This window comes from Rhea americana, unplaced genomic scaffold (assembly GCF_003343005.1).
Source record: "Rhea americana isolate MKP2758 unplaced genomic scaffold, rheAme1 scaffold_295, whole genome shotgun sequence".
NCBI classification, from domain to species: domain Eukaryota; kingdom Metazoa; phylum Chordata; class Aves; order Rheiformes; family Rheidae; genus Rhea; species Rhea americana.
In genome coordinates, this window is record NW_028186418.1 from 684,080 (window position 1) to 707,436 (window position 23,357).

Below are 23,357 nucleotides of genomic sequence, written 5' to 3' on the forward strand. Positions count from 1 at the left end.
CCCCGCCGCCCTGCCCGCCTCTGCCCGGCGCGGACGTGGGAAGCCGCTTCCCCTCGCGGCCCCACGCGGGGCTGACAGCAGCCCGGCTCGTTCCAGATGGCAGAAAAGTCGCCTCTTACTCAATCCCAAAGCCTGCCGGGAGCGGGGCTGCGCTCGCGCGCTGCCAACGCCGCAGCCGGCCGCCCCGGCCCAGCTCGACTTTTGCTTTGCCTTCTCCGGCCGCGCTTTCGACGCTTCCGCGGCCTTGGAGCGCTCGCCGCACGCCGCCGCCCCTCCGGCGGCCGCTGAGCACGTCCCGGGGCAGCGGGCCCCACAGCGCGCCCGGGCCGGCCCGAGGCGGCCGCACGGAGGCCCCCTGCTCTTTGAACCGCTCCAGGTGGACAGAGTCTGCACTCAGTTATTTACGGGAATCAATGTACCAGGAAAGCACACTGAAATGAAACATCTTGTTTTCAAGAGCGTCCTGGGAGCCAGGCAGAATGAGCGGCCATTAATCACGGCCCGGCACGTAATCAGCACACATGTATCGCAGAGTCGCCCACGTCCCTAAGCCAGCCCCAGCCAGCGCGCCGCAGAGGAGAAGAGGTCCTTCAAAGCCCTCTGCGCACAGACACCAGGAGCTGGGTTCATTCACAAAGCTCCATCGCTTGGCTCAGCCAGGTCTGGCTGTCAGAAATGTTTAAATATGGAAAAAAATAAACAGTTGCAACACGTTTTTCGGAGGGATCTGTCCGAGGCCCTTCGTGATGTAATGGGAAACGCTGCGTTTGTGCTACCAGCTGGAAAATAAACAGAGCTGTGAGGGTTAAAAGGAACTGAACTTTCCACGACCCCTATCTGCAAAAGAAGAAAATAATAAGAGGAATGATCCACTGCCCCACAGCCCTGATAGTTTATCCTCCGGCCCAAGCTGCAGAGACAAGCACCGGATGTGATAGGGCTGCTCTGGGCCACCTCCAAGGCGAGCTCTGCCCATGGGAGATGCGCAGGGGCCGGGAGGCTCAGCCTCCCCCGGTGCCCTGCCGGCAGCCGGGCCGGGCCGCRTGTGCCCCGCCACCCAGCGCCCGCGGCCCCGCCAGCCCGGCTCGGCCAAAGGAGCTGCAAAGGCTCCAGGCACCGGCGGGGAGCCCATACCCGTTGGGGGGAAACACGAGTGCAACGCGCTACTGGCACGCACGCAGCGGATGTTTCTGGATAGCCGAYACAGCCAGGTGCATGGGGCTGCGATGGAGAAAATGGAAGAAAAACCACCCAGAGACCTTGCCCGTATTCCTCAAGAAACAGGGCTGCGTGCAGGGGACACAGATAAGCAGGGAGGGAGGGAGGCAGAGAGCAGCGGTAGGATGTTGGGCAAGAAGGAACAGGGATGGCAGCATGATGAAGCCCAGATCACATACACGGAGCCACCTCCCTCCAATGAGCTTCACATCCAATGTCAGAAAAAAGCCACGTGGACAGTCACCGAACTGACGCTGCTAACAGTAATATCCCTCGCAGTTAACCCAGTGCATCATCCTGTCTCCTCTTCCCCCTGCCGCTGAGCCTGCAGCTCCAGGCTTGTGCCCGCGCAGCATCGCCGGGAACGGCGGCCCCCCATCCCGAGCGTGACAGCAGTCACTGTCACTTTATCTTCTTCATCCTCAGCTCCCCACAGTTTCGCAGCACCTTGCCACATCTGTCATTTGCACTGGGCGTTACGTTTCCACTCTGGGCTTCCTTCAGTCAAACCACAGGCTGCGCTGGCTCACTACAGTGAGCGCTCGCCACCACGCAACCCCGAGCAGCTCTGCACCGGCGGTCAAGCACCAGGCAGCACCCTCGCATGAGCAGCACCCTGCAGAGCCTTCAAAWCGGCAACAAAGAAGGCTTTGCTGCTTCTACCCTGGTTTCCTCCTGCGATACAGAGGCAATGGCAGATAAAGTGCTGACAGCTTTCTACCTTTCCCCTTAGTGTAGCTCCTCCTCCGCAGTGCAGCTCCAGCGTTTGTACCACCAAGCTCGCCTAATGCTGCTRCCTGCCATCAGACGGAGCGATGGCTAACGCACCCCGCGGACACTGTGCAGCCCGCGGGCTCTCCTGCTCTGCTCTGCACTCCCTCTGGAAGCTCGCACAGCCCCTGGGAGCCCGAGCAGGTGCTTTCTCCYGGCCGCCCCTTTCCAGGATGTCCAGGTGTTTCTAGCTTATGTCACCCAACCGCGCTGGAGCCTCTGCGCAAAGCCAGCGCGGGCCGAGCTGCCTGCAAGTGCCACGGCTTCGGCGTCCCTCTGCGGAGGCAGGCCCAGCGCCAGCGACGCCGAGCCCCAGCACGCAGCTCCCAGGTACGCGGCCGAGGCTCCCAGAGCTTTTAGCTGAGGAAGCGAGAAGGGGGTTAGCGCGAGGTCTTTCCTCCGAACGGGGGTTCATTCACTTCCCCACAGGCGCATTTACATTTGCTTATTCCACTAGGACAGGAAAAAAAAATAAGAGTTAATTTCTTTTTTATTGCCTCAGGATTCCAGGTTTAATGTAGCTGTCAGTGCGAGCGCAGCCCAGCTGCAGGCCGACAGGACGCAGCCCGTGCCGGCGACGGTGAGAGCGCCGCACAAGTGCACGGCCAAGTGCAGGGGCTGGAGCGCGGCCCGGGGACAGCGAGCCGCCCCACGCGGGGGACGGCGAGCACCGAGGACGGCTGCCCACAGCACGCCGCAGGCGGCTGGGCACCTGCCCCCGGGCAAGCGCGGGACGCGCCGAGAGCACCAGGGCAGCCGGCACACGCCGAGTCCCCGCCGGCCGGGGCCCGAAGCCGCGCAGCGCTCCCGCCTAAGCCTCCGTCTTCGCCGGGCGAGCGGGCCGCCTGGTGATTAATATCGAGTACAATGACCCCATGTTACAAGCCTGCGGGGGCCTGTGGAGGTGGCCGTTTCCTGTGTAATACCAGCTTGTTTAAACACTAACATTCAAACTCCACAGCTGCARAACAAACCCGGAAAGAGCGGAGCGAAAGAAGCCCTGCATTGTGCTGCCGCGCCGCGAAGAGCAGCGCTGCCGTGCAGATGGCAAAGGACCCGGGCTGGCGCGGCCCCGGGGCTCGCGGGGGCCGAGGCGGCAGCCCAGCACGGCAGCCCGGCACGAGCCGCCCTCCGGCAGGGCAGGGCTGCGCCCCCGGGGCGAGGAGGCACCGGCGCTCGCGCATCCCGTTCCTGCCTTCCCGCGTTCCCACACCCACCGCCCAGGCCAGCCCAGGGGAAGCCGRACAAAAAGCAGCTACTCCAGGAGGAGCTAGACATTTTTGAGGTGGGAGCTCTTCCCCGAAAGCTTTCGCCAACCTTGCCCCGGACRTGGAGGGCAGAGCTGCCCAGAGCAGGGGACAACCCCCACCATCAGAGAGGGGACAGGGCTACAGCCACTCGGTCCCGTTGCACCAACCGTTTTCACTCGCTGCCCTACACATGATCCCTTCGGTCAGTCGGGTGCTCCATAAAACCACTCCGCTCTCACGGACCTGCCGGCAGAGTTACAGGGCGGCGTTCCTCTCCCAAAGACACGCAGCCTCTCTCAACCAGCCTCTGCTTTAAAACAGACCCCTTCTCTAAAGCGTCTTTTGGCTCATACTTTGCTCAACTTTACCTTCATTCTCAGCCAGGTTTACTCTACCGAGACACCTCTGAATCCTTGCTTTGATGTCTTGATAGGGAAACTTTGGTGGCCAGCATTACTAACAGGGCTGCAATCTGGGAAAGGGATTTTCCATTTAGTCTCCAGTCACTCCAACAAGGTCTTGGCACTTTGTTCAAGGCTGTGTCCATCTCTCCCCGTGGGAACTGCCATCTCAGTGACACTTCTCCACAAGACCGATGTGATGAGAGAGATCTGGCAGATCTTTCTGGAAAGGTAAGCTCTAGAATTTGTTCAGAGCTTTTGGATTTAATTTAATACTTGGTTTAAATTAACCATTTTTAAATGCTTGCAGACAGTCTCCACAAACTGAGAGGCCCTCTACTCCACTGTGGAGGAGCACAGATTCTCCAGGGTCAGCCCTGTGGCGGATTGTCTAGCCAGCGGCTTCCCCATTGATTCTTGTGTTTCATTTAGCAATGGATTCATTGCGACAATAACGTAGAGCAAGCAGAAGCTTTGCTCTTCCATGCACAGCCCCTCTCCCCACCTCAGCCACGTTCCAAAAGGAGATGGCCTTCACTTGAACAAAAGCAGCCTACTGCACCCCACCCTGGCTCCCCTGAGTCCTCGCAGCTTGGACCACAAGCTGGCCCTGGGCCTCACCATCATTTCACTCTCCGCCTTGGAGATCTGCCTTCTGTCTCCTCTGTACACGTTGCTAATATCTCTGCCTTAAGAAATGCACTCTGCTCTCCTCTTCTCCGGACTCACCACTTCTATCCTGGCAATCTCTGCAAATCACTATGGGGACAGTTTGCCCAAAAGATGCTACTCTGTTCCAGTTGTATGGCAGTGCTATCACTTGAAACAGCTCAGTCCTCAATTTGTTTGCCATGAACCATGCAGACAGACTGAATTTTAAGATATGGAAGTGACTGCTCTCTGCAGACCTGGAAGCACCTGCACTCAAGCAGTCTGATCAAGGCAAGCAATTCCCACGATACAGGTCACTTTGCTACTTTGAGGCGGAGATGTCCACAATCAGATTTAGCTACTATCCTGCAACCACACAACAAAAGAGGAGCCAAAGAAAGCTTGCCAAGTCCCTCTCCCAAATAGGTAGAGGGGGGAATGTCACCTGCTCCTCAAATACACTCACTAGCCCTAAGAGAGGAATCCAGGCAGTCTTTAGCCTCTCTATAGCCTTCTGTCCCCAAAACTTTTCCCAAAGCATCCTTCAAGCTACAGTGMTTGTTCGGTGTGGCTAAGAGTTGGATGGATATGTTAGACCAAGGAAAGTGGGTYTGGGAAAAGGTGCAGCTTCTCATGCAGGTTGCACAGGGACTGCTTGAGTCCCCCAGCCAAGATGTGGGGTTCATGCCCAAGTCAAGGCCAAGAAAATGACCCCAAAGATACAGCCTTCTGAGCCTCTTTCCTGCTCTCCAAAGCCCACTCCTATGTCACTCGATGCTGCGTGCCGGGTTTGAGCAGCACTCACCCCTCACACCTTTCCCTCCGTCTCTGTCCAACAGGGAGAGCAGCAAGCTGAGGAATTTGGTGTTTTTTTATTGTAAGGATTCAAATCCAGCAGTGTGATAAATGCATCCGAGCTACAATTAGGAAGATATATAGCATCAGAATGCGAAGGTCTGGGCAGCGTGGTGAAACGCGGGCTCTCCAGAGCCCCAGCTATGTTTCCCATTATGTAACCCTGGTCATGGGCAGACAGCCAGACTCCAAATGAAAAAGAGACTCTGGCTTGGCACCGTTTCTATTTTCCTATCCTCATTCGGGGTCAGCGCAGTGTCATACAGCTGCAGAGAAAGCTCCGGGGATTAAACCTGGGAAAGACTCCAAGACCAGGACCTGGGTTCAAGTACCAGCTGAAAGCAATAAACCAACTGCCACAGCTGGGCTGAGTTTAGACGTTCTCAAAGTCCCCCAGCTCTCTCACTTACCAAGAACTAGTGATCATGAACATGGTGTACACAGYGTGAGCAGAGGCCTCAGGATGTATAGCTCCATCATCCCAGGCCCTGGGTGCTGGCAGAGCTTTGACAAGCTGCCCTGCTGGCCCAGGCTGTCATTCTGGCTGCAGGGTTGGCCCTGGATAAGCTACACTTTGATGCAAGCTCTGAGCCAGGCCTTTGCTCCTTGTGGGCTGCCAGGTGGGTATTGGGCCGGTTTTCTTTTTCCAGAGGCTTTAGCACATTCATGGCATCCTTACAGGGTGTTTGTGTACTCTAGGTTTTACTGTCTCTTTTCTGTGCCCACTTCAGCAGGAAGGGCACTGAAAGCAATGGCACAGAGTACCAGGTGGTCTCAGCCTGTTTCACCAACTTCTCAGCTGGCACAGGGGTGGAAAAGCATCTGGTGGGGTGACCTTGCAGCATATCCCACTGCCACAAGGCAGACAGCRCACATGGAATGACACAAGCCCCTCACCTGGTTCTGCAACTTGGCCTCTGCACTTGCTCCTCATATGCTCTCCCCACCTCTGAGCTCATCCTACCCACAAACCTTGGCTTGTTCCAATGCGCCGGCTGCTCGGACACATGTTCTACTTCTAAACTTCTTCGAAGCTCTTCCTATCTAAACCCCTGGACTTGGTGACTATACCTGATTGCTGAGCAGTTCCAGACTAGACAGCAGGCTTGTGTCAATAGAGAGCAGAAACACCAACCCAGTGCTTTTTTTTTCCCTTCCTATCTCCAGGCAAAATGTAAGTTCCAGATCATTCCCCAGAGAAGAACTAGTTCCTTGCCATTCACTACTACGAGCCTCTCCAGGGAAGCTCAGCTACTACTGTCCCTCAATTCTGGACCACCTATACCTGGGTACACGACACTGGGTCAACACAAAAGGTCCAGGCTGAAAGACCAGCTGGTCTCCTCACCATAGACAAGAGATGTTCCTGGTGAGGCAAGGAGCATGAGGTCTGAGGGAGCTGGCAGCCAACATAAAGAAGGCTGCCTGCTGTAGAGAAAGGGCATGGAGAGGACAAGAACGGCAGCTCAGCCACCCTCCAGGGAGAAAACAAGATGGGGAAGTGGTTGGGCCTTCACTACACGATGAAGACCCTCACTCCTTGGCTGCACAGGCCAGGAGCTTGCTGAGTAGAGACGCCCAGCCCATACCCACYGTTTCCCGTTGACCATGTGCTCTGCCCCATGTCCATACACCACGGTCTCTTCGGGAGGTGGGCTGCAAGCATCGCCTTTTCCTGCCTCGCCGGGAAAGCAGGAGTCTACACCTGCTCTAGCAGCCCGGGGGGACGCAGCCCCAGGCCCCGCGGCGCGGCCAGAGCAGCCCTCATCCGCACCCCGAAGGAGGGGGAGGCCGCTCTTCCCTGGAACGCACCGAGCGCTGGCTGCATGAACCCAATCAGAAATTCCATCTCGAGGCCTGCCCGTCGCCAACGGCTCAGCGGCTCCCTGCACAGGCAACGCAAGGCGGCGGGGGGATTGGTGCAAACGCGCTCACGTGACAGATCCCAGTTTGAGTTCCTGCCCAAAGATGGGCAGCAGTTCACATGAGCAGGCAACGGTCCCACACCGAGCAGCCGACAAACAGAAAACAGACTCCATCTCCACAAAATGAGGCCCAGAACTTCCTGTGTGAGATTTCCATTTCCTCAGCCAAATGAAAAAGAACTGGAGTAGAGGCAATAAACTAGGAGAGCAGGACTGGACCTGACGCACGGAGCGGGGACCCATTAATGGTTAAGCCACTTTGCTGGATTACTCTTAATGCGCCTTCCCATCACCCTGGGTTCTGGCTCCTTTGGATTAACAATAAGACGTGATTTCAAGCTCTGGATCCGGAGTACCGGAGGCAGATGGAAAATCCTGCGGGAAAGCAGCTACAGAGCATGCTCAGACACTGCTTCGCATACTCCATACTTGGCCCCTTTACTTGATTTTCTTTCCAAAAATATGCAAATTGCCTAGTCCGCATTATGGACTAATGGGCTGGAATCGGCCAGTTTAGAAAATTAACCCTTTTTTCATGTTGCAGGGGCAGAGACGAGCTGTTTTTGAAGCAGAAGGGAGGCAACTTTTGGAGCTCCAGGAACAGGCAAACTGCTCCTGCCCAGACCAGCCTGACCAAGGTTTACTGGATTTAGTCAAAAAAGGCTGTAAAACTCTCACACTGCAAACAGTCTTTCTCCTTTCTGGAGAGGAAGACCCTGTCCGTTCAGCTGGCTGGGCTGGCAGAGAGCTTAAAGAAGATGCGTCCCATGAAAAGCAGATATACACCCTGAGCACAAGGTAAAATCCAGCTCATGGGTCATCCACTAAGACACAGAAGGTGTCCCTCAGGTKTCTGAGGCACCTGGTCCCTCAGAGCCACTTCACCCCCAACACCCTCAGTACAGAGGTCTTCTCCTGAGTTGGAATCTGTCACCAAGGGTGACAAATGCCCACCAAATACCCCCGCACAATAAGCCTCTCCTGGATGAGAGGAATGCTCAGATCAGAGAGTGCTACATCCTGGACCAAGCACAAATGACAGGGAAAGGTGGTACAAGCAGCCCYGGGGAGGGAGTGGACCCCAGAAGACAGACCAAAAGATGCACGTACTGTTTGGGAAGCTCAAGAGAGGTAGGAGGAGGATTCCAGGTGTCTGGGTGGCCAAGCATCCAGTCTGACCAGACTTTCACACTGGGGAGCAGCTCCTTCAGGTCCTGAGGCAAGGCAGAGACCTTGATGTCATCTTCYTCATCCTCCTGCTCCACTTCTTGTGGCTGAGCTGCAAATAGGAGACATGAGCTGAGGCAGCCTGCTGCAGCCAGCCCATGACAGCCAGTCTCAAGCAGTCCCTCCGTCTTGCATAGGGATAGTGAACACACAACGGACCACAGCATCCCAGCCTCGCAGTTGTAAGAGAACAGCTGCAGCCCACAGCAAGTGCAAAGTCAGAGCTATATTCCCCCTATGCTGACCGGCCTGAAGGACAACCTGGGATGCCTAACACCCCTTTTATTGAGGGTAGTAGTTGCCAGTATGTCAGTCATAGAGATAGTATCCTGGGGTCCCAGTTTCAGGGACCTATGTTTCCAATACATGCCAGAAAGTGTGCCTTATGTCCATCCCTTTTTTCCAAGCATTTCTGCCTGCACACATCACGGGCTTTCCTGCTGGGTGATCCAGCCATAACCTGCGCAGAGCTTTGGATGACAAGGGAGAAATGAAAGGCTCCACCAGAAAGTAAGTGGCATACAGCGAAGCAGGGAACGAGGGCCTGGGCACCACCAGGCTGCTCTACAGACTGCAGCTTTGAGTCCTACCGGTAACTCTCTTACCTTGCACACATTCTCTCAGCAGGCYGGTGCACCTCTTCACCAACAGGGAGAACATGGAGAGCCCCAGGGCCGTGGCCTGTTCCTGGATGACAGAGCGACAGTCTTCAGAGACACACTCTAGGAGACAAAGAGAGAGTTCAGCAGGGAGCAGGTCAGACGCTCCCTCCTCGCTTCACCTTGCAACCTCCTTTCCTATGTCCGCATGGGACAGGGATCTCTGCAGGGGAAAGGGGCTCCCCCAGCCCACACTTTCTTTGTCCCGTACAGAGGGGAAAAAAGGGGGTTAGAGCAGCTCTGGGAAAGGAAAGGGCTCCAGTCTCACTGCTCGTGCCACGCTCCAAACCATCTCATGCGCTGAGCTAGCCCAGCCCAAGCTGGCACTTAGAAGCTGCTGCTGGAGCTGATGCCTTCCCCTGAAGGAGGGGGATATGTCTAAGTGTTAAAAGGGTAATTAGCTGCATGTTTGATCTCTGTCCCTGCTGGAGTTTTAACCTCAGCAGCTGAGGAGGGGGCTCCTCCCATTAGTTCACCAGTCACACAACAGCTTGTCAAGGGAGCTTAATTGAAGCTGTTACTCAAGTAGATGCCACCCGACCACAGCTCTTCCACATAGAGCCGGCTCRGAGTGAGAGCAAATCCCCTCAGCACATCTACACCCAGCCGGAAACCACTTCTTCAGCTGCTGAGAGCAGCGGGAAGCTGGCTCGAGGGAACTGCTTGGAGCTGGGTGTGGGTTGCGTTTAGCAAGGCCCGGAGCGCTGCAGGGCATGCCAGGCCGCCCGCGCCCCGTCCGGCACCAGGCACCGCAGTGCCTGATCGCAGAAGAGAGATTTGAAGCCCTCCAGGCAGCCTCTGTCCTCCAAATCATCTCTGCCCCCACTTCGCAGCCTCCCTTGAGATGGGGGGGCAGGGGGGGTTGCCGGCCATGCACTTGCCTGCAGGGAGGCAGGGAAGCACCGCTGGAAGGAGCGAGTCCCGGGCCAGGGAGACGGGAGGGTTTCCCACAAGCCCGTACCGTTTGCTCTGCGGTGGCCGCTCTGCATTAGCACCTTGCAGACTCATACATCACCCGCCGTAGCACCAGCGCTTCCACCTCTCACCCCTGCGGCTACCGTGGGAAAAGCTGGTACAAGCCAGGCAAAGCTTTTCTTACAGCAAACACAAACATGAAGATATCGACTCCAAACTGCTGCCCAGGCAGGTAAAGGGCAGAGCACAGGAGCCAGGCAGGGGAGGGAGAACCCTCTTCAGCGCCACAGCTCCTGGGCACCTCTGCTGTGGACAGGAGCTGGCCCCGTGCACAGGCAAGGAGACGGTGTCGTTCACTGAGCTCTCCCGACCCGACAGGCCAGGGATTTCGAGCACAGGGCAGGGGGATTTAAGCAAGACAGAGAGACCCTGTTCCAGCAGGGTTAGTGAAATGTGTGCGGTGCAGAGAACAAAYGCGAGATTTTAAAAATAAATTATTTCAGAGAAATGGAGTGARGAGTTAAAAACAACCAGAAGACAACTAACACATGGCTAGAAGATACAGGACAAAATGACCTGCCTTGACAGCAGCCAACAAGTTCAGCAGCCAGAGGCCACCTTGGTGACCCAGGGTGACACCAGAAGTGTCCAGGAGCTGAACAAGGGTGCTCTGCTCTTGGAGCCAGGGCTGAGCTGATGCCGCAGAGCAATGGTAGGAAGTACTGGACTACAGGTGTTGTCAACTTTTGGAGGAAATATAAAACTAAGGATGTGACCACTCTGGGACAGTAAGCGTCTTTCATGAAGCCCTTCCCACAATTAGGAGTGTTAGTCCCAGTGCTCTGACCATAGTCCAGCCCAAGAAATTACAGTCATCTTCTCTGAACTTCCTTCTCCTTTCTCCAGTTATGGATCTGACTCTCTTCACTTCCTGTCCTGAAYGGATGCATGTCACCACTGTGGCCATCGCACTGCCACACCTGAGCGCTGGCGAGTCCCTGGGCACTGCGTGGATAGCTCTGGGCATCTCAGCAAGCAGCCCTGCAGGGACATTTTGGGTGGGMAGCACCCCAAGAGCGCTAGGCATATTATGTTCATGCCAAGCTTGCAGTCCCCAAACTACACTGGTACAAAAATTTAAGTTGTCCCTGCACAAAAAGTCAAAGCTCAGAGCTACGTTTTTGTGATGCCGATGGCAATGAATGCTGCACGGCCCAGATGTATTTCAGAGATCAACTCCCAACTTCTAGAGCACTGCCCTGTGGTGGCTTTGGCCACACTCGGTACCAGGGCCTGAGCCCTCCCCACTGCCATCAGCAGTTCTCAGAGGTTCCGTGTTTCCTGTAAGACAGTAAACAGCCGAAGGAGAGTAATAAGGTCCCTTGAGCACGAGATGCCCAAGTAGAGCCGTGAGCAATGCACTCACTTGTGCTCAGCACTATGGTCACAGCTCCATCAGGAACATCTTACATTGCTACAGCAGTGACCTGCGTTCCCACCACCTGATCTCCGCAGAGCCACGCTGTTTGAAGCRCCCGGCTGACGCTCAGCCCCAGCATGGTCTACGCAGCTGCCCCCAGCGCAGGCGAGAGGAACAGGACACACAAATCCAAGGGTCATTTCCCTTTGGTTCCAGCTCAGCTACCGTGGGCCTTGTCACCTCATCATTATATTAAGCAAAACTCCCAGGGCTCTGAAAGTTCATTCGCTCACCAGGCTTGTGAGTGTCCCCTTCAAGGAGGTTCACCATGCTCCTCCAGGCCAAGAGCCCCGTTGGTCTTCCTTGCCCGGAAGGTGTCCAGGTGAGAGCACGGTGAGCGTTTATTCGAGACCCCTGAGTGTACTCCAGCTCCCAGCCTCGCCAGCAGAGGCTATTAAGAGCTTATTGTAGAACAAAAGAGGAAGCACCATAAATCAGGCGAAACTTTCTCTTTGTGTGTTTTCATCACTTTCCTTGGGAGGCAGGAAGCTACAGTTTCAACTGAGTTGGGAGCTCGTAGCCAGTGGTCACAACTGCATTACACAAAGACCTCTGGGGTGGCAGACACCAGCCAGCCCCCGGCTGACCGTGCAACAGAAAGTAGTCAAKGAGAAGGTACAAGCACTCAGGAAGCCAAGGGTGCTTCGGCAGAAACTTGTGAAATGTTTTGAATCCTGGTCATTAAGAAAATCATCTCTCCGCATCCACAGCAAGGTCCCTTGTCCCCAGCACAACGTGATTTAGCTTGCCCTGGCTAAGCGAAAACAACTTTGTAAAAATATGCTGAAACGGATGTTGGAGCAATCAATCTGCTCCGCTTTGGAGCCCGCGAGGCCTCTGCTACCTGGGAGCTGAGCAATGGTCTGTGCTGCTAGTGAYGCACCAAGACGCAACATCCGTGGAAAAAGCTGTTCTTGGGGGCAGAAACGAAACCTGCCTGTCCCCTGCAGATGAACTGCGCTCGTGTAACTTAGGGACAAGCTGGCACAGACAAACAAGACATCAGGGTTAGCGGGAACTCGAGGCCCCGTCGGCTCTGCGGTCGCCAGCCAGGCTGCTGGGCCAGGGCGGAGGAGGACGGGTGCAGCCGGCACCGTTACCTACATAACGGCGTGTTAAACGGCCGCCTGAGGTCAGGGCTTCGGGACCCGCAGCGTTTGCAGCCAGCAGTGACTCAGAGGGGCCCTCGCAGCGCGACGCCCGACACGCTGCCCGTGGAGCCGTGCTGCGATCGGACCACGGGGCTGAGCTGGCCCGAAGGCCCCGCCGCCATCCAGGGCTGGGACCTTTCTCAAGGTGGATCTGTTTCTCGGTCACCTGCAACCCTAACACCAGCAAAACTACAGGGTACATGCAACACAGCCCAGGGCCAGCAAGGAGCAGGCAGAGTATTTCAAGCAGAATGTCCTCAAACGCTTTGTAGACTGAAACAACAGTTTAATTTGCATTTCGCCACACTTAATGGGCTGGATTTATCTAGAAGATCCATCTTTCCACACCAGAATCATCAGTGAGAGCCCTGCGGCCCACAACAAACCCACCGCGGATGTTAGGGTCCGGCTGCCGGGCCGGCCAGCAGGACGGATTTGCAGGCAGGGTTTCTAGCACCACGTTTTTAAGCCTGCCTGACACTAGCCACTCTAAGACCCTTTTTCCAGTTGGCTCAAACATTAACTATCAGGGCTGAACTTTCCATGCTGGGTGCCTGTCTCAGCCTGAATTCTTCCGGGAATCTTTAGCCAAAACAGTTCGACTCTTTGTGAGAATGAGGCTAGGAAACAAAATAGTGGCTTACCCAGAAAAAAAGAGAAAAACAAAACCAAAAACTTACAACCTTTTCCTTGAGCTAATCTAGTAACTTCAAATCCTGGAAAWGGGATTCTGAGATTTTGCTGCAGAATAACCTCTTTAACAGAGAGTTTTCCTGTCCTACTAGAAATCTGTCCATGCTTGGCCAAGTTATAAACATCTGAAATACAGCATTTTTTCCATATTCAATAAGAATTAATTTTAGCAGCTAAAATCTTCTAAGATTGCGCTTCCCTGAGCACGCTCCACCTTCCTGCCTCTCGCACACCTAACCAGCCGCGCACCTAACCTACGCTGGGCCCAGCAGCGCAGCTGCCCCGCTCCAGCRCGGCGCAAAGGGAGCTCGGCGAAAACATCCTCGCACCGGTCGCTGCTGCTTGCTGCGAGCTGGCGCCCGGACCCAGATTGCTCCCACTGGCGCCCAGCCTATCTGCTCGGCAGCAGAGAGCCGAGAGCAGGGAAAGGGGCCGGGGTGGGAAAAACGGGAGCTCGTGCGCGTCGGGCAGCGAGCACAGGCACAAAGCAAGTAGGAACCGCCGGGGGGCTGTTTTTTCTGAAGGTTGCAAAAACTCTGCGAGCTGCGGAAGACTCCTCCCGCCTCCTCCCGCGCGGGGAACAGGGGGAACGCTCCGGCTGGGCATCGGTCCGCGCGAGGAGCCGCGTTTTGGCACCGGGAGGCAGCTCCCTTTGCGGAGGGCTTGCGGAGCGGGGCGCCCACCTGGGCTCCCGGCTGCRCCCCGCGCGCGCACCGACTCACCCGGCAGCGCGATCCAACCCGAGCTTTCGGCAGTCATTAATCTACCTGGCTCGAGGGGGGAAGGGTGCATGGGGAGGGGGAAGACAGAGACGGAGCGAATGGGGACTTCTGTAACTGGGAGAAATTTGTATTTCTCTGAGAACATTATATTCATGGAAAACATAAACCAACTGTCGTCAAAGTCGTCTGAGCTCAGGAAATGGAGCGGCCGGGAGAAGGCTGCCATGTGGCCGGATGTTATGTATTTCTAATTAGTGCTATACATCTTTCAGCAGCGAGTGTCCTTTTGCTGGGAAACACAACGCGCTGCCCTTGTTATTGTAACTGTCAGAGAGTGCTTAAACAGATAATCTCCAGGAAAAAGTGATAAACACATCCCCTCTCCCACTAGGGTGTGCAAAACAGCAATGCCAAACCTCTATTAGGGCAACGCAACCAGCCGCAGGAAATGGGAATGGGAAAAGAGCCGGCGAGGCGAGGGCCAGCCGCTCGCCCGCGCAGGCAGCCGCTGGAGGAAGCCTCTCGCCACGGCGCAAGCGCCACGCGCAGCAGGAAGCCCCGGGAGGGCTAACCAGGGCCGCGGCCTCGGCGGCGGCGCTCGCGGGGCCGGGGCAGGAGGGCCGGACGCGCGAGCTCCCAGCCGGCGGAAGAAAGCCGCGGCAGCCCCAGAGCTCGCGAGCGAGCGGCGAACCYGCTCGCGTGTCCGGCCCGGTCAGCACACGGAAAACCCGAGGAGCGCTGAATCTTCAGCAGTTAAAATCAAACCAGCCGGGAGGCGTTAGCAGAGTCTCGCAGGAGACCAGACTCCTTCGACTCAGGCGAGCGGGCTGCTCCAGCGAGGCAGCGTCCGCGCTGGGGCACGGGGCCGGGAAGCCCGGAGCGGCGGCGGCGGCGGCGGCGGGGACCTGCCCCGCTCCCGGGGAGCGGCCGCTGAACCCGCCTTCCCCGGCGACCCCGCGGAGGAGCAGACGCCAAGGCGATCAAGCGGCTCTCCGGAGAGAGCCCGGAGGAGACGACACAACGGGCCGGCCAGGGGCCGCGGGAGCCCGGCGAGCCGTGCCCACGGCGCCCCGGCCGATGCGTCAGCCGCTCGGCGGCACAGACAGGACGACTGATTCAGCCGCTGCCCGGCCGGCAAGAAGAGAGAGGAGGCAGAGGCTGGTCACCTCCAAGCTGACACCACCTGGAGGCGATTTGTTTGCTCTCTTATTGCTCAGACACAGAGCGTTTTCCTCGTGAGTCACCCGCGGCCAGACAAAGCGCTGGCAGGGCTCCCGCAGCCCACCGCAACGTGCCTGGCTGCAGGAAGCGGGCAAGGAGAGCGCCGCTGCCGGCCGGCACCCGGCTCCCCGCCGCCGCAGCTGGCTGCCGAAGCGGGAGGCCACGCGCTAACCGCCGGGAACACGAACCGGCAAAAGGCCGGGGGGGGGGGGGAGGATGGGACGGGGACACTCGCAGCCGCAGGGCATTTCCCTGACAACCCCCTGGTCACGGAGGACCAGTGAGTCATGGGCACTTCCAGCCCTCCTGCCAGGAGCCGGCGAGTCACACGTCTGCTCCCAAAAGAGCCTGGGAAGCGTGGGCACACGCTCAGCCCCTGCCATTACCGGGCAAAGCTCCTGGGAGCAGCGAGCATCCGCCATCCCCGTCCCGAGCTGCGCAGAGCACCGGAGCAGCTTTCCCGGGAAGCGCTCCCCGACTGCGAACCTGCAGGTAGCGAATGCCACAGCCAGCCCCGGCTCCGCAGACACAGCCCCGCGGCTCCGGGCCGCCGCGCCGCGGAGAGGGCTGAACCCCTTCCCAAAGGCGCGTTCAGACGGCGGCATCAATCCGGCTGCCCCCGATCCATCTCCCCGGAGCAGCCTCTGCCCCCAGAGGCGGGCAGGCCCCGGGGAGGCCGCGGCGCCCAGCCGGGCGGCTGGTGCGCGCCAGCCCACGGGAACTCGGTGCACGTGTGCCCCCGAGGCTGCTGAGCCGCCGGGAGCCCGCGGCTCCCTCTGCTCCGTGCCGGAACCCCCCGTCGTCCGCGGCGGGGCAGGGAGGGAGGCCGGGGAGGTGAGGAATGCTGGGGGCCTGGGGAGGAGGGAGCAGCTCTCCCTGTGGAAGCCATTAGATATTCAACACTTCATTTGTTTCCAGCCGTCCTGGACCGCGGCGGCGGGCTCGAGGACGGGAGGCTCTTCTCTGACGTAACCAGGAAGCAGCTGCAAAATTAAGGAATCCCTCATGACATCATAAAAAGGGTCGACGGTTTACAGGGGAAGGGATAAAAATTAATGACATATTCCCACCCGGAGCAGCGGGGCTGCCCGAGAGCCGCAGAGGAAGCTGCGCTCTCCCCGGCACCGAGGGGCCGCCTGCCCGCGCCAGCCCGCTGCCGCCAGCTCGCCCCCCAGCCCGGGATGCGCGCGCAGGCCCGCATCCTCCCGCCTCGAGGGTGATAACAGCTCAGCAGACGCTTCGCGATCCCTGATGAGCAGAGCTCTGGAGCGGGCACGGGAACGATTTCTTACGTACTAAGGGCAGGTCAGGAGTCGCTGACAAAGAACATGATTTTGAAATGACTCAGGCAGACGCGGTTATTCGCTTCCACGGGGAACACGGACACGCGCCTGGAGAGCGCCCAGGCACCYGAGAGCCCTGCCGCCCCCGAGGACCTGCCAGGCCTGCGAGGGGAGGCCGGGGCAGTGGCACGCCGCCCCTCGCCGCTGCCCGTCAGCCTTGAGGACGAGCACAGAGCCATTTCCACTGTGAAAAGGGAAAAGGATAGAGGTTTAAAATTAACTGCGGCCTTTTCCAGGAAATATCAGTGGAAAGAAGCAGCCATTTTTAGAAATGTTATTCTCAGAAATTTCCTGAAAAGACCCATCAGTCAAAACACAGATTGAAGCCATTTCCACCTGCACCGAGCAGCACTTCAGAGCTCTCCGCGCGTGGGGATCCTGACCCAGCCGGCAGAGCCAGGACCCTGAGCTGCACCCCGTGGCCCCAGCAAGGTTGCTGGCGTCAGTTTTGGACACGTATCATCTCACATAGTGTCAGAAACGTTCCTCCTGCCCGGGCCTGGCCAGGGGACCATGCRCATCACAGCTTTCACTAGCTAGGTTCACACCAAGACACGCCAGCTCCAGGCAGACAAACTAGCACAGCTGGGGCCAAACACATCTATATTCTCATCCGCACTGGCAAAGCCTGGAGAACYGCCAAAGAAGCTGGTATTTTTCAACAGCGCATTCATCAGACCTGCTTTAAGCAGGGAAGCCGACACTAGGACTTACGACACAAGCACAGCGAAATCTTCGCTAGCCTCGAGGCTCTGTCCCTGGAGCTGCTGGTTCTGCCTGCCAGCGACTGACAGCAACACATACCTGACCCGTCTGGCAGCCAAAAGGCTGGCAAATCCAAATGTACATAACTCTTGGGCAGCTAATATGAAAGTATGTCCCTCCAAGCTGGCAGGTCAGCTCATCAGCATGCGCATAGCGCTGGAGCAGCCTGGCACCAGCTGTCTCTTGCTGAGGAGAGAACACTGCTACAGGAGGCATGGGGAAGATGAYAGTGAAGCGGCTGCGAGGGCAAAATAGCCCAAAGGCAAGCAAGGCACAGTATATGCCGAAGGCATCCAGAAAAAAGGAGAATACTGCAGGGGTACACCAAAAGGGRAAAAAATAGAGATGATGGAAACAGAGAGAGAAATTCGGTGCACTGCCGTAAGGCAAGACAGCACAGCCCGATACTGCTGCAGAAAGCCCTCAACGGCCTATCCTCAGGCTGTGCAGGTCTCTCATCCTTCCCTGGATAAGGGAACTGCAGAGCCAGATTCTCCCCACAAAAGGGCCAGTGAGGAACCAGGCTCCTCAGCGCCCGCGCTGGGGGAAGCACGCTGCCCGTGAGCCCCGCAGCGCTCTGCAGCGGGCACGGCAGGCTGCTACTCGCCTTCCACCCAGGAGCCGCGTGCACGCAGCCGTCGTCGTGTCAGATGTGATTTACAACGAGGGAGGAGGTGTGAGCAGGCCTTCCCAAGAGAGTTGCTCCAGCCGCGCAGTGAAGCTGCACTGGGACAATCGCAGCAAATAAAAGGCAGCCTTCCCCTCCGCCGCGCTAGCGGTGGGCATGTCTCCGGCAGCAAACACGAGCGGACAGCTCGGAACATGCCTTCTCCGGTGCAAACCTTCACGAGGGCTTCATGCCTGGAGGAAAAGCTAGCGAGAGAAAGCGCCTGCAGACACGCGCATTCGGAGAAAGCGGCCTTTGATGGGGCAGGAACAGCAAAGCGAGGAGCTTCCGTTTCAACACATTCACTCATTTGCTGCTCTTCTTTTTACAGCTTCCTGAGGGACCAGAACGTCAGTGTGTCAGTTTGCAAAGCAAATGCCAAAAAGTGAAAAAAGTAAAGTGAAACCCTTACCCCCCACCCCAGCCCCTTGTCCAGCTTTTCTCCCTCCAGGGAGACAGTAAATCTCATGGCCCTCATCCTGCATCTCCATGCCTGAATTTCCTCCCCAAACCCTGTGCCAGATCCCCACCAGCCACCTCTGGAGCCTGCTTAGGCCTGGTGACAGCAACGGGCTGTCACCCCCAACGTGGAGACACTGCTGCGAGGGGGGCACACAGCCCAGACAGCGTGCCTACAGACCAGCTTACCTAACACTTTCCATTATAAGACCCTGTTTTCAGTTCCTAACAACTTTGCCAAATTTTAACCATTTAGGCTGCAGTCCTTCATGCCAAAAGCTTTCTTCGAGCTAAATTTATTGGGAAAATTTCATCTAGAAAGGTTCAGCCATTTGCCAGAATGAGGTTAGGGAAATATATTGTTCTTCTCAAGTTAAAAATTCTTCAACCATTTCAGTGAAATCCCTAGCACCTTCATACTTTGGAGCAGAAACCAGAAATTTGGCAGGGGATCTCTGCAGGGTCTGGGCGTGCCTTTTTGCCATCTCAATCCACCCCTACTTTGCCAAGGGGAAGGCCTATGAAAACATGAGCGTTCCCTATCAGACAGCTCTTCCATGCCACTCGAACTGAAGCAGCAGCTGGTTAATCTGCTTCGATGTAAGAGAGCAGAGGAAATCAAACCAGGCGAGACAGTGCAGAGGGAAAAAACAGATAGAAAAGGGGGCCAAAACAGCACAAGCGAGATGATATCATAGCAGCCAGACTGCAGCCTGGTCTCCAGGCTGTCAGCAAGGAGCTATGAAACTAGCTGGCACAGCTCGAAGATGCTCTCTCCCAGCATTTGGTGCACATGAAGAATAACAGCCCCACAGGCTCAGCATTTACATGTTATCTCAAGTGGCAGAAGCCTGCGCGGTGAATCAAGATATAAGCGCCAGCAGGCTGAGGATCCTAGATGAGGTCAGCCTAGTTCGACAGGGCAGCCCGCTTTTCCAAAAACAATGGGAATTACACATACACAAATTATGCTAAAAGAACGCAAAAATCAAGCATTCAAAGGTTAGGAACACCAGATTTAGAGCTGCCTATGCAAATTCAAGTTAACTCCATCCTGCGTGCATATTATAAGGCAGTTCCTAACAACATAACGACCTTTTTCACTCCACAAGATGTCATTTTTTTGTTGGCATGGAAAGTGAATGGTCTCATGGTGTTGCTAACTAGAGGACCTCCTGCAGGACCTCTTTCTGATGTGTTGAAACATGCACACACTCCACGAGGTTGAGGATTGCAGAAAGCAATGGAGCTTCTGCTGATTCAAGGGTGGCTCAGTGCTAGAAAACTTGATTATGTCTTTGCCTTGGTCATGAGCTTCCAGGGGGATCCAGAAGTCACTTCAACCACATTTAACTCACATAGTCAGTATCTGCTTGTCCCTCACTTGCTGTTGGCCACAGAGACGCAGACAGAATTAGATTTACAGATGCTGGGCAACCACAACTGTGGCTAACGGGAGCTCTGCTTTGAATACAAACAAATGCAGCTCATCAGGGACTACAATTTTAGGACTCCAGGTCCATGATCTCAAGGCGAGCACTCAAAAAAACAGAAAATCTGTAATTTTCAAGCTCAGTTCCCCACCAGCATGCATTAGAGACACCTATGCAGGAAGATCTCCAAAGCTGAGATGCTTTAAGACAGAAGCCAGTGAGTTTACACTATCCAATTATTGGGACCTTAAGCTCCTAGCTCTTCCTTCATTTCATACGGCACTGATCATGATGATAACGCTTAATCAGGGACTTCTCAAGAAAACTCCTACATGAAGAAAAAGGAATTTTACAAGCAAAGGACAATAAGAAAAGTGAGCCCAGGATCTTCTTGCCACATCACCATCTTGTCTATCACAGCAGGCCTCCTAATCTGTATCATAGCACACCTCAAACACGTGGAAATTTTGCTGAGCATTGGCTTTGAGGCCACCTCTGCCTGGAACCGACCCCTCCCACCGGTACCCAAGGATGCGGCCAGATTCACCCATCCAACCTCTGGTAATGAATGGGGGCCGTGTTCTGCTCCTCTGGAAATTTGGAAAAAATCTGCTCCAAGCAGTGCCATGCAAAAGAAGGTTCTCAGGTGTCGAGTAAGCAATTCCCTACTGGAAGGGCTGAAACCACAGGCACAAACCCATAGCGCACAGCAAAACTATTTCAGGAAGTTTAACATCCGAGCCCCAATATTAGAAAATATGATCTCAGTGCTCCAACAGCTTACATCTAGCTGGAGCCTCAGGTCCCAAAACGCTGCACAGCCTGCAGCGTGCACTCACTCGCACGGATTACTTGAGCCCCTCTGCCATGGGACTCAGCCTGGAGCAACTAAAAAGCATTAACCTTCTGCGTTCAGTAACAAGCACAGGGCTTGATGGTTTTATGCCAAATTCTTCTTTTCTCCAGTGATTTGCGATGGGATTGGCATGACTGCGAAGTTCCCCACAGCTACTGTTGCTGCACTGTTCCCAACACCGCCGTCTGCAGGGAAAGGCAGCACCTGAGCGTGCTGGGACCTGCCCCAGGAGCCCCAGCTCCCCTTCTCCTTCCCGCTACGCCTCCTACCGGGAAAGCCCGCGGTGCGAGGGAGCTGCACGCTCCCCTACAGCCAGCGCTGCTACATTTCCTGCAGAGATTTGAAAACCTGTTGTAGTTTCAAAGCGAGCTTCGATTTCACTGTGACCAGCAGCTCAGAGACTCATAGTTACTATACAGCCGAATAAAATATTTTTTCATAAATTTAACGCCAGCATGTCTGTGTTTGGAAACTTTGAAAATCCATGTTGTATGGTTTACTGCACTGGAAAAGGTGCCAACAGAGTTTCAAAGGAAGGGAAGTGTATAACTGTTTCCTTTCAAATGCATTTTCCAATGGGATCCATTGAGGGAAAAGGCTGGAACTAACTAAAACATTATTAAAAACTGTTATGAAAAGAGACAGAGAGATGGAAAAAGATAGACAAAAAGTCCAATACACAGCCGAAAGGGAGGGAGGGAGACAGGCAGCAAGAAAGGGGATATGGGCAGAAAGACACTTTGGGTGGGGAAAACGGGGCGAGACGGGGAGTTTTATCTGGCAGTCACCGTTCGTGGTTTCATATTGTTGCAGATCAATCGATCAGGATTTCAAGTGCTGCTGGCCCAGTGGCACAAGGCGAACCACAGAGTTGGCTGCAAGCGCAGCACTTGCGAACTGCTGACCTTCAGTTTTAAAACCAAAAATATTCTTTGGGAAACAGTTACACCAGGTTCCAGCCCAGGCTGCCAAGCAAAAACAAGCACTACTAACCTGAAGTAACACCCCGCTCCCTTACACCCAGCAACAACCAGGACTAGTAACCTGAAGTAACTCCCCGGTCTGATTCAACCAGCATTAACCTAGCGTGACATGTGTGCAGGGGCTCGGCTCTTCCTTACTCACTGAGTGGATCGGTTAATTCTCCAATCGCTGACACCAGCCATCGCGATGAACGCACAGGATGCAGACATCATCCGAGACACACCACCGTCAAACCGTTCCCGCGCCACACTAAGCTGCTGGCCGCGTTCAAACTATTCTAACGAAGTCTATAAATACCAAAATGATTGGGCCCATGTAACGCAGTCGCAGCCTGGGTCCAAAACCGCTGCTCCGAGATCCAGGCAAAGCCCTGGTTTTGCTGCCCTCCAAGCTGGGGGGGGGGGGGGCAGAAAGAGGCTGCAAAAGTACATTTGGAAATCACCTAAGAGCCCCACGCCGCCGCGAGGCGGCCGGGGTCGAAGCCCAGCCGGGAGCGGAGCCGGATCTCTGCGGCTTTGCCAGGCTTCAAAGAGCCAGGCTGGGGGTGGGCAGAGCCTGGCGCGAGGCTGCACAGCTCCGGGCCTGTGGTTCTTCGGGGTGTAGTAACCGTGGGCTGTAGCACACATGTCGAGGGACGAGGGGAAAAAAATAAACAGACAGACAAAAGAATGAAGATGCTCTGCCAATTCCAATTGTGCAGCTTTTATTTTAAATGCTTATCAAGCTGAGAAAGAGCAGAGTTCTTGGAAAACAAGGTTTCCTTTCTTCCAATGCCAGTGTCAAACACCCTCAAGGACGGGTACAGCCGAGGCGCTCGCAGACGGCCGCGCTCTCCGCGGCAGCAGCCATCCCGTCCCACCCGCCCCTGGAAGGGCTTGCAGCTAACAGCCCTAGAGTTTCTGGTAAAAAGATCTCTGTGATTTTTTATTAATCTCCAATCTGGCTGGGTTCAAATTATGGCCAATTACCCACCAACACTTCTTGCTAATAAAATAAATTTTTACGGGCCCTAATTACTGCTTTCGCTGAACTGCTCTACAGGAAGCTGCAAGCTGCGGCTCTCCAGACAGCAGCAGACAGCAAAGCCCGGCACCCGCGAGCAGAGCCGGCGAGTGACTCAGAGGAGACGAGCCGCTGGAGGGCTGCGAGCGGGGGGAGCGCCGGCGCCCCGGGGCCGTGAGACGCCCCAGCCCGCGAAACGCCCGGCGCCCCCGGGCCCGCCGCGAGCTGCCCTCCTCGGGGCCGGGGCGCCGGCCGCAGCGCTCTGCCGAGGCCCCGGGGACGGGAACCGGCGTCCAAACTGCACCGGGGAACGGCCACGAGCCGTGTTCCCCGCAGGATCGCTGCCGGGGGGCAGGCCCTCGGAGCAGGGGTCCCCCGTGCTTGCTGCGGAAAGAGGGACGGCAACGTCTCAGCCCAGCCCTGACCTTCGCTTCTCCCCGCTGCAAACACGGTTAACTGAAGGAGACAGAAGCAGAGGCCAAAACAGCAGAAACGCAGAAAATTCCTCCGCAAACGCGAAGTATCCAGGCTCCGAGCGCCTGCTCCCGGCTACGCGCGCGTTCCTGCTAGCCAGCGCAGCGCGGCCCCGAAGGGCTTCCCGAGCTTGAAAAACGAGCAGGAACCCAATAGGTGGCTGCAGCCCACGGCCAGGCCCTCCCGCCCAGCGAGCCGCCGTCGCCCCCGCCGCTCTGCAAGGCGGCCGGCGCGC

General features: G+C 56.2%; 1 protein-coding gene across 1 annotated transcript in view; it reads right to left on the reverse strand.

Annotated features, from left to right (window-relative positions):
• SMG6 (SMG6 nonsense mediated mRNA decay factor) overlaps positions 1 to 23,357 on the reverse strand; it is a 112,414-nt gene that overhangs the window by 49,668 nt on the left and 39,389 nt on the right. Inside the window, exons 11-12 of the mRNA XM_085309296.1 lie at positions 8,904 to 9,020; positions 8,182 to 8,350 (exon numbers count right to left, since the gene is read on the reverse strand). Coding sequence (XP_085165422.1) covers positions 8,182 to 8,350; positions 8,904 to 9,020 — 286 coding nt within the window. The remainder of the gene's footprint in view (positions 1 to 8,181; positions 8,351 to 8,903; positions 9,021 to 23,357) is intronic.